Source organism: Tiliqua scincoides, chromosome 2 (assembly GCF_035046505.1).
Source record: "Tiliqua scincoides isolate rTilSci1 chromosome 2, rTilSci1.hap2, whole genome shotgun sequence".
NCBI classification, from domain to species: domain Eukaryota; kingdom Metazoa; phylum Chordata; class Lepidosauria; order Squamata; family Scincidae; genus Tiliqua; species Tiliqua scincoides.
The window spans coordinates 88,179,149-88,194,352 of NC_089822.1; the positions used below are offsets into that span (position 1 = coordinate 88,179,149).

The window sequence follows — 15,204 nt, forward strand, 5'->3', positions numbered from 1 at the left end:
TGGCCCAAACATGGGATACTTGAAGTCCATGACCATTCCCCACCTGGTTCAACAACTCTTGGTTTAATGTGCAGGCCCTGTTATTGCACTGATGACATACCATTGTGAGCTATTAAAATGATCTCAAGGAAAAGACCTGTCTTGGAGATGTTGCTTTATGGGCGCCCTTTGTGTACTATATCACCCAGTAAGGGTGCCACATGCTGGGCAGTTTCAAATAGCTCGTGTCCTCTTAATAGTAACAGAATACTTATAACTTCTTAAGTATGCTTTCAGCCCAATCCTAGCCATGTCTACTCAGAAGTAAGTCCCATTATAGTCAGTGGAGCTTACTCCCAGGTAAATGTGCCTAGAATTGCAGTCTTTAATTGCTAGGCTCATCATTGGTGTCACTGCCTGCGATGCTGCATTGTTGCAATAGTTAGCAGGCTGCATTCTTATCATTTATTTTCTGAAGAAGTATGTCCTTGGGTTGTTGGTCTGCTATTAAAAACCATAATTAAAACCTGGAACTTAACTATTTCTAGGGACTCATGCAAGACCTTCCAAATTCCATATGCCTCAGGGTTGAAAATGCAAGTCCTTTGAAGCACTGATTATGTGAATAAATTATTGAGGATGCTTTATAATTAAATGTTAGAGTGTTGATTTAATTTTATCATTTAATTTGTTCATTGAATCCAACATTACATTTTTTTCACATATTTTCTTCAGACCGATCTAATGTATTTCCTAAAAATCTCAAAAACTCAACCAGAACAAACATTTTTCCTAACATAGCAATATAGGTAAGAAAAGGCTAACTTGGCATTAAAATGAATGATTAAAATTATAACATTCATTTAAAACTGCTTGTTTTAAAAACTGAATCACATTTAAACAGATGGGATGACTTTGCCATTTCCTTTAAAAGAATTTCAGACGAGTTTGACCATCAGTTCTCCCAGGGTCTTTTTCAAACGTTAGTCGTCTTTTCTTAAGGTTCAATATTTGTGTGAATTCTAAATCTGCTGAAGACAAAAAATAAATACAGAGATGAGAGATTATATAGCAAGCATGTCATGATTATGCAGATAATTATATATTATTATTGTTGTATAATCACATTTTTATACCATTGTTCTTCCAAGGAGCTCAAGGTGGTAGACATGGTTTCTCCCCTCCTTTTGTCCTCACAATAACCCTGTGAGGTAGGCGAGGCTGAGAGACATTGACAAGCCCAAAGTCACCCAGGAAGCTTCATGGCTGAGCAGGGATTTGAACCTGGATCTTCCAGATTTAACTCCCAAACCACTACACTAGTGTTTTGCAAACTGTGAGTCGGGACACACTAGGTGGGTCATGAGTCAATTTCGGTGGGCCCCCATTCATTTCAATATTTTATTTTTAAAATATTAGACTTGATGCTACCATGGGATGTGACTGCATTTGGGGAAGTGTTACAGTCCTCTACTTTAAACAAGCTACTATGTATACTCTTGTAACAATGATAATAAATGGGACTTACTCCTGGTAAGTATGCATAGGATTGCAGCCTAGGATTGCTAAAAATGTGATTATGACTAATGGCCCAATCCTATCTGAGCCAGTACCGGTCTCCTGCACACTGTGCTATAAAGAATGGCATGGTGGCCAAAAGGATGGAGGCACTGACGGGGAAGCCAGTGTTGAGTGTGTGCTGGACCTCTGTGCTGACCAGGAGCCATCAGCAATAAGTTCCCCACCAAACAGCAGGAGGCACTCCAAGGTGAGGGGGAGGGTGAAGGCAGTGCAGGGGTGAAACTGGGCAAAGGAGGAGGGGAGCAGGGATAGCGAAGGAGGCTGCCACCAAATTCTATCCTCCCCCTGTGCATAAGTTTTCGTTAGTATTTTCTTTTATTATCTACCATGTATCCTCTGTTCTGTTCAGGTATCCTCTGTTCTGTGCCAGGAATTGTGCTGGTCCAGATCCAAGTAGACCTGTTGAGGCTGCCATTCAGGCAACCTCCCTGGCCCTGCAAGATACAGCAGCAGCCACTGTACCACAGCATGAGCAGCCCCGATAGTATTGGGCTGCCCATCTGACAAGAAAGAGGTTGGATTTGTCCCAGCTTTCCTCCCTGCAAGGATAGCATTTGTGCCAAATATCCTGTTTACCTAATGAACTGGTCCTGAAAATGATTTTGGACAATAGTGCTTACTTCTAATAGTGTGGCATACAGAAATGTCTAAAGCAGAGGCATAGAGCCCAATCCTGTGGTCCATAGCACGGACCACAGTCGCAAATGTGCTGTAAGGCACTTTTGCGGGGCTCACCGCCGGGCTCCTACTGGTGCTAGCCCAGCGCCAGCTGATGCTGGGCTAGCGCCAGGCGGTGGCCCAGATTCCGTGGCTTGGTGGGCTCCAGGAACGGAGAGGTGGGGGCGTGGGGGAGGCATTCCAGGGAGGGGGGAGGCCAGCGGGGGCAGGTGGGAAGCGTGACAGGGGGCGGGCGGGAGGCGTGTTGGGGGAGGGAGAGAGGCGGATCCGCAGAGCTGTGCTCCACAGGATCCAGGGCGCTTGTGCAGGGCTGCGCGCCCTACACGAACATCTTTACTTTAGCACCGACATTTTAGTTGGCGCTAAAGAGAGTAGCCCCATTGCAGGGCTGCTTCCCTTACTCAGGGGAAGGGGACGAATGTCCCCTTCTCCCGAGGTGCCTCCTGTGGAAGCGTGGGAGGTGCAGGTTTCGGCGGCAGCCCTCCTCAGCGCCACCGAGCCTGGGTGCTGCGGGCAGCTCAGGATTGGGCTGTTAGTTATTTATGTCATCCAAGATGTTAGAATGTCATCCAAGATGCCAAATGATATTGTAAATATTTCAAACAGTTAAAAATCTAATATGTGCAAGGAATAAGATTTAGGTAAACATATTACTATTGAAATCTGAGAGCTGACCTCTTCAGGCTTTTCCCCACATGCATTAAAAAACTGCAAATTTCAAACAGAAAGTGCACAAAAAATATTTCCCATCAATAGAATGAATATTTCCAAATTTCTTTGACTGGCGGCTGCCTTGCCCTACTGGGACAGTGGTCTCAGCTCCCCATTAGGGTTACAATCCTGTACAGGTTGAGTCTCGGCATCCCTAAGGGTTCCGTTCCAGGAACCTCCATGGATGCCGATTTTCTCATTAAACAAAAGCGAGCAACTGAAAAACCCTTTAGGAAGCAGTTTAAAAATAGCCTGCTTACTGTGGGAATGGGGCAGGCAGGCAATCAATCTCCCTCTCCAGGGCTTAGAACAGCTTCCTTTCAGCTGGGAGGCAGACCCCTCCCTTCCTCCTGGAGCAGTGAAAGAATGCAAAGCGATAATCACTTCCAAATTGCTTTGCATTCCTTTGCATACATGCTCCAGGGGGAAGGGAGGGGTCTGCCTCCCAGTCAGCCCCAGAGAGGGGGAGAGAAATTGATTGCCTGCCTGCTGCATTACCATGGTATTTTAAGTCATTAACAGTTGCCTAAAGAGGCATTTATCTTTTAAAGTATCAACCTCCTTCAGTTGAGATAAAACCGAAGGTGAAAAATCTGCTGATAATTAGATTATACCTGTACATTATATAGGATGCTGGGTTTTTCTTGCTAATTCCATGGCTCCCCTGGATGGTATCCACAGCCAGGGAGCTATGGCTCACAGTTTGGGAACTAATGCCCTAATCAATAGAATGACTAAGCTAAAGTTTAAGGCAGGGGTGGCCAACCCATGGCACGTGTGTCACTAGTGGCACTTGGGCACTTTCTGAATGGTAAGTGCAAAGCGGCCATCTATTTTGAAAAACATTTAAATAAGAACAAGGAAAGCACCACAGCGTTTACAGTATGCTTGATTTCTTTGCCACACCTTACACAGCACACCCTCAAGTTTCTAATGCTGCAGTTTGCACAGTTGGGGCAACCAAACCTATTCTGCTTGATTTGCTTTGCTTGGAAAACGGAGAAACGTAGGAAAAGAATTATGGTGAGGAGAGAAAGTTAATATGGTAGATACTAAAGAGCTGCATTCCACTAACTGGCGGGTCACTCGCTTACCCAAGAAGGCTTGGGGTGGACTTGGAAGGTAGTGGGGGCCAAGCAAGGCAGTGCAGAGATAGCTGGTGAGATCAACAAATCCCTGGTGGCCCAGCCAAGTGGAGATACCATCTTTGAGAAAATAATCAGCAAAGAGATCCCAGCTAAAATCATCTTTGAGGATGAGACGGTGGGCAGGCAGAGGTGGACTGGGCTGTGTAGAAGGACAATGAACTCTGGAACAGATCCTGCTGGGTCAAATTAAAGGTCCATGCAGTTCACCTTTCTGGCCTCATCAGCAGTCAGCCAGGTGTCTTTGGAAAGCCCCAAATAGACAACAGCATCCCATGCTCTGTACCTTCTGGCACTCAGAGAGATACTGCCCTTGCACTTGGAGGTTCTATTTAGCTATCCTGGTAATCACTAAAAGCGACATTAAGGTGGAGTGATATGTTCAAGATTTTCTACATTAAAAGTGGCACATGGCATGCTGTGGGTTGGCCACCCCTGGTTTAAGACAAACCCAGTGTATAGTCTTCACTATACTTTCACTTGACCAGAAAGAAGCTGCAATTTTTGCTTTGTGATTGACTATACCTGCTGAAGTATCTTGTTCTCTTTGATTAGATGATAATAAATTGGGTCTTTTCTTTCCTAAATGTTCTTCATTTATTTGAAGGAATCTATCTGGACAGGATTCTCCTTTGCAGAATCTTGGATCATGGGGAGAGAAATCTATTTTTTGTATAGATGGGTAGGATTCCTCAAACTGATATTCTGGACTACTATATGTGGCTCTTCCAAATTCTCCTAGAAAGCTACAAGAGCTCTGCTGGAATGAAAAGTTCTCTCTGTTAGACACAAGGTACCAGGAATGTTTGGAATCCTGGTTACTGTTGTGTTGTTTCATGAGAGGCTGCTTCGGTACCTCAAGTAAATTTTGACTATCTTGATGGATAGGATTCTTCACAGAGACTGGGACATGCAGCTTTTGGTCTTCAGTTACTTTGGGAAGGCAGATTCCCTTTTGCAGGCTATTTTCAAGATAAGCTGTACTGTCACCTTGACTGTACCTGAAAGATGGAATTTTGGTTTCAAAATTAATATGGGTAGGTCCCCAAAAATTGTTTTGTGTTTGGAGTGGTGAATTTACTCTTCTTTCTGTTTCCAAACTTTTCAGATATTGGAGGTACTGTTTTCCCTCTTCAGGGATGGCACTTGAACCTATATTCTGATTCCTCTCTTGAAAGGCATAAACATCTTGGTAAGAAAATGAAGATGCCATAAAGTTCTGCCTTGCATTTGTTTGGAGAGGAGCACAAGACTCATTTTGGTAGTAAACTGGAGAACAGTTTTTGCTATTCTGCGCTTTATTAAAACATCTTGTGTACTCATTAAATTGACTATGTCCTTGAGAGCTGGACAGCAAATCCTCAGGAAAGGAAACTTGAGGGCAGGAGCTGATGGTAGAGTTCACGTTGTCTTGAAGTGGTACAACTTCTCCCAGAGATTTGGACTCGGTTGGAGAATTTAAGGTGTACAAAGTTGTGATTTCACTAAAATGCTGAAATGAAAAAAGAACCGAGGTTCAAGCAGGGTGACCAAACATCCTTTTTTCAGGACGTCCTCTTTTTTAGCCTCATGTCCTGGAAAAGAACTTAAGCCATTTCTACCCAACGTTGCATATATGCAATAGGGACCAAAAGTGTACACCTGTGGGTCGGAAAAAAATGGGTTAAATGTCCTCCTTTTCCCTGTGACTGGGCTCCTGCAGGCAGCACATAGCCTTCTTATAGTTAATAAATTATATGAAATATAGTTTTGAATTTAATTGTTAGTAATATAGTGTTTAAATTAACCACATGAAATCAATATATGAGTGTTTTTAGCTTTTATTTTGTCATGTCCTAGTTGTTCTTGGATGACCTACACTTTGGTGTGCCTTGTCCTCTTTTGCCGTTACGACATCTGCTCACCCTGGGTTCAAGCCCATATAAATCTACAATAATTTGCAACTCTACAATAAAATTATTTATTTGGAAGATTTCTGTATCACCTTGCCTCAGTCTGCAAGCCTGGCATTCAAGGCAGTCAAGTTCACGCTGTGTAATTTATAATGTGCCAGTGTAAATTAAACTGTTTAGTAGTCGTGAATATTCTAATCTGGATGTCTGCAAAATGATATCAATACCCAAAGATTGAATGGTTAAAAAAAAAATGTGTACATAGCAACAGTTAATGCTATACACCAACCTAAAATACTAACAACTGGAAAATAAATGAGAATGATAGTATGTAGAAAACTGTGCTAGTGAATGAATTGCAACGTTTTAAGATGGTGTAACAGGATTTCATGATGGGTTCAGCAGCAGTCACAACTGACAGATGCAGCATAAATCCAACACTAGGGAGGAAAAAAGAGCAGGATGTTTGCAAGGTTCCCCAAAGTATTTTGGCAAACGATGGGTGAAGCCTTAGATAATCATTGTGATATAGCTGCCATTGAAAGCAGCTTGAACATGGTCACAGTGGAAATGTCTAATAATCAATATTAATCATGTGGGACATTCCATGCTATCTCCTTAATATTGTTAAGAAAGAAAGATATATTACACACATGACTGATGTGGTGTAGGACTGTGGTAACAGTGTAATAATTGGGTCTATAACAAGATAAGCCTGTTCTCTGTATAAGCAACTTTTAAAGATCGGATTACGAGACATATAGCACAGGCAAACAGACTTGTCCTATTTGCTTTGCACTGCAGGTGTTTGCTACTATGTTGGCTCTAGCCACCTGCTGTGCTATTATAGCTACACACATGGTTAGGATCAACATCCAAGGAAAAATAAATGCAATTCTTCAACAAAAGATGTTACTTGCATACATACATGGGTGCCCACACACGCACCCTGTGCTTTTATACCCTATGCAACTGACCTTTAAAACTTTTTCTGGCACTTCAGGCAGTAGTTTCTGAAGCTGGTCCAAAGTTGCTGTCAGCAACCATTCCAGGGAAGGGCTCTTCTTTAACATGACCTGAGCCACCAGAGGGTTCATGCACGGAAATGTAAGCAAGCACTTCTCTGCCTGGGAGTAAAAAACAATATGAGCTCTGCTATGTTTTCAAGTGCTGTTGATGTTTAATTTTCAAAGGCAATGGCTTCTGGATACTCTCTGAAGGCCAAATACTTATAATCTAATTAACTATAGTTTTCAGGATATAGGCACTGGTTTTATGCCATGTAGAACAGGCAGCCCAATCCTGAGCTGCCCGGAGCTGTGGGACCTGGTGGCTCCCTGGTGGGTTCCCACTGGATCCAGAGCCTCCCGCACTACTGCAGGAGGCTCCTTGGGAGAAGAGGACATTTGTCCCCTTCCCCCGCGTAAGGGAAGCAGCCCCACAATGGGGCTACTCACTTTAGCGGTGACTGTTTGGTCGCCACTAAAGTGAAGGCGCTCGTGCAGGGCGCGCAGCCCTCCATGAGTGCCTAGGATCCTGTAGAGCTCAGCTTCATGGATCCGCCTCCCCCCTGGAACGCCCCCGACCACGCCTCCCCCCTCCCCAGAACGCCTCCCCCACGCCCCCCACCACGCTCCCATTCCCTGTTCCACAGCCCAGCGGTCGCAGGCACCGCACCGCTGAGCTGTGGAATGCGGGCAACTACCGGGTGGGGGCTCAGCGCAGGTTGGAGCTGAGCCAGCTCCAGCAGGAGCCTGGCGGTAAGCCCCGCAAATGTGCCTTACAGCACGTTTGTAACTGTGGTCCGTGCCGTGGCGCGGACCACTGGTTTCAGCTCTAACACTGCAAACTAAAATTTCCAGTAGAAAAAGAGTCCTTCCCTCCTGCCCTGCTGAAAACTTGAGCAACAAGAGGATAAATCCAAAAGCATTACTCTTCTGACCCATTTGTTATGCACAATGTATCCGCTCTGTTTTTCTTGGGGTACATCCTGTGAACTGGGGCAATCCATACCTCATCCCTGTAATATGCAAATACTTTATTACATTGAGGTACAGTTAGTTCACATTATCTGCTAGGGTTAGGTTCTTGGAAAACCTGGTTGTCATGAATATGGCCTGGTAACATGTAAAGCCTGAACCAAGTAACAAAGAAGTGGCTTGCAGTTCCTAGCTGCAAGGAATTTACAACTCAATGGAAGGTGATAATGTAGCACCTAAGCAGACAGAGAGGCACCCATGAATCTCCAGTGGGGAGGGGAAGAGCTAGGAGGACTAGCATCCAGCCCCACTTCTTGGGGAAGATTCTGGCCCCAAGGGTCTCTGATTGGACAGTTTAAATGAGTACAGAGTCAACTCAGACCTGTTAGCCTGAGAAGTATATGAACAAAGCCCAAAGGGGTGTGTTGGTCTTTTGTCTTTGTCTGTTTGGTGGAAAAAGGTTGTGGGTGCAACATTCTGGAGAGAGCCTGCTCCACAGGGCCATGTGGCCTCATAGGTAACTTGGTGGAAAGATCTACAAAAGAAAGCTTACCCAGGTGAGAGGGAATAACAGAGATAGCCAGTTAGCTTTGTTATTTTAATGCTGATATGTTTCCTAGAAGTTTTACACCTCTAGCATTTGCTGCCTTTTGTAACTTATGTAACCCTATGTATTTAATAAAGTAAAAATCCTTTTACTAAGTTGTTTCATTGTCTGTTGGGAACAAAGGTTCAGAATGCTGCCTAGCCATTCAGCAAGCTACCAAATACTCATTGAGTACTAGTAACTTGAGGACTGAGGCTTTAATTAAAGAAAGTACTCAGTGCCTGCAAGGGATAGAATTAAGCCTAGAGGGTCTCCGTGTCCCTGGACTGACACACTGGCACATACAGGGTGGTGGCAGTATTACCGAACAGGGGTCCAGGGTTCAAAACCAAGAACTCTGAGCACCCCAAAACCCAGGGAGTGTACGAAGTGTACGACACTGGTGGATACCAAATTAGCGGATACAGAATCATTGAGCCTATGGGAAAAATGGGGTTAGGTTCCAGGGAACCCTCTTGACCATACACTGTATGAACTTTATGAACCTGAATCTTAACTTGATGTCTAGTTAAGACTGGGCTGGGTGATAGCAAGGAGTATAACTGGCAGAAAGTGACCACCACAATCCCCTCCCCCATTGGCCATATAATGTATAAGCGTCAATTCCTTTTCCCAGTGCGTGGCGCCAGCGCTGTCTTCTACTTGTGAGGAGGCCACTGCCTCTTCTCCTCCCCCTCCTGCAATCTCTCTCATCCCTGCCTGCCTGCATGTAGCTTCACCGAGCCCCCACCCCACCCCAAATGCACCTGCAGAGTATTCACAGGTAACAAGAACAGAGTTGCAGATAACAAGAGATAGGTGACAATTTTGCTCCTCGCGGATAAGCAAATTCTCAGATAGTAAATTATTTTATTATTATTATTATTAACTTTATTTATACCCTGCCTTTCTCCCCAAAGGGACCCAAGGCAGTTCACAACAATGGTTAAAAACATAAATTAAAAACATAATTTAAAATACAAGATAAAACATATTTGCAAAACACATCTTAAAAACAGCAGTCAGATAAAAGTGTAAAAGAGCACAGAGCAGCAGTTTATAAAAGGATCCAGGCCTGTAACCAGCTGTTAAAAAGGTATTAAAAGATGTTTTAAAAAATGATGTTAAAAAGGCCAGGAACTCAGAAGACTTGTCTAAACAGAAGAGTCTTCAGGCCTCACCGGAAAGTTTCAAGAGAGGGAGCAATTCGTAAGTCAAGGGGGAGGGAATTCCATAGCATTGGTGCCACTACTGAGAAGTCCTTATTTCTTGCCGCCGCCCCACATACCTCCCTGGGTGGTGGCACCTGTAAAATGGCCTTCTCCGATTACCTAAGAGGACGAGCCGGATTGTATGGGAGTAGACAATCTCTAAGATACCAGGCCCAGAGCAGTATAGGGCTTTAAAGGTCAAAACCAGCACTTTGAATTGGGCCCAGAAACGAATGGGCAGCCAGTGCAGCCGCTGGAAAAGCGGTCTGACAGAGTCAAACCGCCTACCTCCAGTAACTACACAGGCCACCGCATTCTACACTAATTGCAGTTTCCAAACCATCTTCAAGGGCAGCCCCACATAGAGTGCATTACAATAGTCTAACCTCGATGTCATCGTGGCATGGATCACCGTGGCCAGGTCTGCATGATCCAAGTACGGCCACAGCTGGTGCACTAGCCAAAGCTGAGGAAAGGCCCCCCTAGCCATAGCTGCCACCTGGGAATCCAGCAGCAGCTGCAAGTCCAGGTGGGGCCCCAAGCTGTGGACCTGCTCCTTCAGGGGGAGTGCAACCCCATTCAGCGCAAGTCGATACTCCAGCACCTGCATCGAGGATTTCCGAAAGAGGAGAGCCTCTGTCTTATCTGGATTTAATTTCAGCTTGTTAGCCCTCATCCAGGTCCTTACTGCCTCCAGACAGCGTTCCAGGACCTTAACCACCACCCTAGAGTCTGGAGGAGAGATAGAGCTGGGTGTCATCAGCATATAGATGGCATCCCACTCTAAACCCCACTCCAAATTCACATTTAAAGAGAACTGACTTATTAAGGTTAATACTTTTAACTGAAAGAGGCCTACTCATAAGTAGGAGAGCTAAGGGCCGAATCCTATTCAATTTTCCAGCGCTGGTGCAACTGTGCCAATGGGGTGTGCACTGCATCCTGTGGTGAAATTTGCCAAGGCAAGGAAGGATAAACATAAAAACAGAAGTTTGCCCCAGTATGTCTAAGACAGGGGTTGGCAACCTTAAACATTCAAAGAGCCATTTGGACCCATTTTGGCAGGAGCCCCCCTTTGGACCCCCATTTGGACCCCCTTGGGCAGGAGGTCTGGTCTAGAGGGTAGAGCCTCCATTTGCCTGAAGATAACATCCACAAGGTCGCCAGTTCGAGGCCACCGGCACTGTGCGACCTTGAAGCAGCTGACAAGCTGAAGCCGAGCTATTCCATCTGCTCTGAGCGTGGGAGGATGGAGGATGGGAGCGTGGGAGGATGGAGGCCAGGATGGAGGCCAGATCAGAACGAAACATCTGAATTGTTGTGGCTCTTGAAAGATAGAGCCTTCTTTCAATTGTAAAAATCCCTACGGGGATTTAAATAAGCCTGCCTATGTAAACTGCCTTGAATAAAGTCTTGAATAAAGACCAAGAAAGGCGGTACCGTATTTTTCGCTCCATAAGACGCACTTTTTCCCCCCAAAAAAGTGCGGGGAAAAGTGTGTGCATCTTATGGAGCGAATACTGCGCAAAAACAAAACAAAACAAAGGTATATAAATACCTGTATTATTATTATTATTGTTGTTGTTTTCTGGAGAAAAGAAAACCTTGGGAGCCACAAAACCCTTTTGACATCTAAAATGAAGATAACACTGCATATAGTTTTTTTTACCTTTATGCTATGTATAAAAAAACTATAGTGTGTTGCATCTTTGAAATGAATGAACTGCTACAGAGAAAACAATATGTAACATTTTAATGTTACAAGTTCACCATAATCTTAAATTTAGAATTACATATAAAAAACGAAAGAGCTAAAATAAAATACATTTAAATTAAATACTAATTTATTTTCCCAGGGCCTGCCCTAGCCAATTTGGTGCTATAGGCAAGACTTGGGCTGGTGCCTTCCCTAGCAGAAAATCCTACAGTAAATAGTCATCTTTGTGTCTTTCCCACAGTAATGTAAAAGAGGTACAATGAAATACAAAATCTAATGACTAGTATTTTTCAATACAATAAAGAGATTTATAGTTATTACTCCCCCTTGTATGTCCCAATTTATAATGCACTCCCCTCTTGTATATGCAACTTTTATAATGCACTCCTCTCTTACAGGTCCCATTTTTATAATGTAGCCCCCTCTTGTAGGTCCCTTGTAGGTGCTGGGGCACCTTCCTTATGAGGATAGTCTACAGTTTGGGCCTCTTCAGCCTAGAAAAGAGGCGCCTGAGGGGGGACATGATTGAGGCATACAAAATCATGCAGGGGATGAACAGAGTGGATAGGGAGATGCTCTTTACACTCTCACATAACACCAAAACCAGGGGACATCCTCTGCCTGTCTCCTCAGAAGTCAGTCCCAGTAGAGTCAAGGGGGCTTCCTCCCAGGGAAGTGTGGACAGGAGTGCAGCTCACCTCGCTCCTTCCTGCCCATCGCCTCAGCAGCGCTGCCTCTCCTGCGCTTCTCCAACCAGCCTCGCCTCTTCTGTTCAGCCCCCTGCCCGCTGCAGGGCGATGGAAGGAAGGGCGCAAGGAAGAGGTGCCCGGCTGCTCCCCGCACCTGCTCACAGTGGGGCGCCTGCGGGCGCCTGCTTGCAGTGGGGCGTGGAGAGCAGGTCCAGGAGAGTGCCGCTGCCCCTGCTTGCCTGCCGAGGAAGGAGCTGCTGTGTGCGCGGGGGGCGCTTTGCAGGGAAGGAGCTGCAGCTTTGCAGGGAGGAGCGGCGCCCCAGCCCCACATTCACCAGCAGCCAGCGCCTGCAGCACACTGCGCCGGAGTGAGGTGCCCTCAGCGCTGGGCTGGCTGGGCGGCGGCCGAGGGGAAGGTGCGCCGCTTCCAGCCCCCACTGGGGAGCCGAATCAGAGGGCTGAAAAAGCCGCATGCGGCTCCAAAAACGCAGGTTGCCGACCCCAGGTCTAAGACGAATAGTGTGGCATTTACACAATGTAGAAATTCCACGATTATGAAGGGGAACAGTAATAATAAATACAAATATCAGAACTTTATGCACTTTGGAAATAAAAGGCAATCTGTATTTTTAAGATAAACACACAGACCTCTGATGGCAGGACAGAAAGCCAGGATTTGTCCAGCCATTCCTGAGGGTGTCTTTTAGAAGTCATCAGAATGTAGTCAGCAATCTGGCGGATCAAGAGTGCAGTCTCTTCAACTCCTGGAGTAAGAGCCACCTAAAACAACATTACATGATACATTTGATACAGAGACTATACAAAACGAATAGACATAATATGAGTCCTGTGTCACCTTAAAAATTAAGTTTTTACTGTGACATGAGTTTTCTCAAGGTTACAGCCTCTACCATCAGATGCGTAAGTCATGCTGCATGTTCACAATCTCAGCTTGGTTGCAATGTTCTTCATGTAAAAGTACAGACTGTTACTGCAGTCACATGGTGGGTAATTGTTGTTTAGTTGCTGATGGTGGAACCAAGTGTCCAAATCAAAACAGTGTGTCGTACCAGTGAGAATAGTAGGGCAGTAGCCTTAAGGTGCCACCTTCTAACTGCTGTGGGGGTGGGCACTGTCAATGGGGACTATATTCCATATGTGGAATATTTCAAGTAAAATCTTGTTGTTCTTGTCTTGTACCTTTGAAAAATGTAAATTGTTAGCACCCCACCATACATCCAGCACCTTAGCCACAGGACAAATCAAAACAAGCAAAAACATATATGAATGGGAAAAAATCAGGAAAAGAAGCAAAAATAAAAGTTAGTATTAAAATACGAGTAATACATTGAGCACTGCATTGAGCACTGCACTGCAAATTCGTTTCATCCTTTGTGATCATAAAAGGCATTTCAATAGCTTTTGTCTGAGTATACAAAGCGTCAAATATTTTGCTGATATTACAATGGAATTTTATCAAAAATGTTAATAAAAAGTTTTACAACCATGTACCTTCACTTCAAAATCTTCTGACTTCTGGGCAAATGCAACCAAGGCTGCATAAACCAAGGCTAGCTGGTGCAAAACCTTTCCAGCAAAGCTGTACCTAAATAAAGTAACACTTTAAGACTTGTACTTGATATCTAGGTTCATAATTTCAAACACTTTGAATGTTAAGGATCTCTTTAATCACTCAAATTATTACACAATCATTCTTAATGCCCTACAACTCTACCTGAACATGTTGCTGAGAAAAGGGGTGACATGAATTGCCAGCAACATTGGCAGTGCTTAGGTTTATATGTTTTCAGAAAATATATGCATTTGATAATTTTATGCTTGCCTCCCCAATAATCCATCTCAAATTACAAAATAAATGAAAATGAAAGCCAAAATCATATTTACCACAAAGCATCCTTGAAAGAGGGAAAACCATTCATCTATACAGCAACTGATAAATGAGAGGCTTATATGTGTGTGGGATTGATTCATACAACTCTGGTTTCTCTGAGTAGTCTCCCAGGCAAAAAATATTTAAGACAGGATAGCACCACTTGATTTCCTGCCTGATCTGAATAAATTCAAGGCCCCCAGAAAATTAAAAATAGGAGCAGAAAAGATCTACTTCTCTGGTAGTTCGGAAAACAATTATGGTATGTACTGATTCAACAAGACATAATAACACTGTGCTGGGCAATCAGTATCTGAGGCATTTTCATGAGGACCACAGGCATGTATGACAATAAGGCTCATAGCCAGACATTTTCTGGTGAAGGGCCATTAGGATAGCATAATCCTAAATGTCTGCTGGAAGTCACCTTGGGCTAGGGGAATATTTTTCCCCTTAATCTAACACCCCAACCTGCCCTTTGGGGCTATTTGGAGCAGCCCATGTAAGCAGCAAATTCGAGCAGCCATGTAAGACTGCTCAGACTGGGGCTGGGTTTTAGGATATGGCATGCACTGCCGCTGCCAATCCTGTCCCCCTCCCAAGCCCGATCCTCCCCTGTTCTACCCTCCCCCTGCCCAGAAATGCCTCCTTCCCATCCCTGGAACACCCACGTCACCCTCTGCCACCCGGCACAAACCTACCTTGCTCAGCCAGCACAGGGATGGGATCTGGTGACAGTAGGCTGGCAGAAATCCTTGTGCCAGTGCAGCCTGCTCCTGAGTCGTTGCAAACATGCTTTATGGCGCAAACATGCCTGCTCTGGCACAAGCCACGTTTTGGATCAGGATGCCCATTTTATAAGAATTTAGGAGTGCCTACTGCTTGTTAGTTATCTCTTGAAGGCAGGAGTAGATTTACTTCATAGTGAACAGTCAGGTGGAATACTGCCTACGTATTTTTCCTTATATCCACAGAAGGGCTTGAGATGTTGTCTTTTTTTAAAATCCGAAATGAAAGCAGAACATTCAGGGAAGCAGCCCAGAATACCTTGGAGGGGACCGTGCTTCCATAGGTTTCCACTATATTGGCAGCAATACTGACAACTCTAACTTTTACTAGTTATAAATGCAAATACAATAACTAAA

At 44.6% G+C, this 15,204-nt stretch overlaps 1 protein-coding gene across 1 annotated transcript in view; it reads right to left on the bottom strand.

The window, feature by feature from the left end:
• Positions 1-906: 906 nt before the first annotated feature.
• The window catches only part of SHOC1 (shortage in chiasmata 1), a 59,939-nt gene continuing 45,641 nt past the window's right edge, over positions 907-15,204 (bottom strand). Inside the window, exons 23-27 of the mRNA XM_066612612.1 lie at positions 13,681-13,774; positions 12,817-12,948; positions 6,964-7,113; positions 4,620-5,586; positions 907-1,007 (exon numbers count right to left, since the gene is read on the bottom strand). Of these exons, the coding sequence (XP_066468709.1) occupies positions 907-1,007; positions 4,620-5,586; positions 6,964-7,113; positions 12,817-12,948; positions 13,681-13,774 (1,444 nt within the window). The remainder of the gene's footprint in view (positions 1,008-4,619; positions 5,587-6,963; positions 7,114-12,816; positions 12,949-13,680; positions 13,775-15,204) is intronic.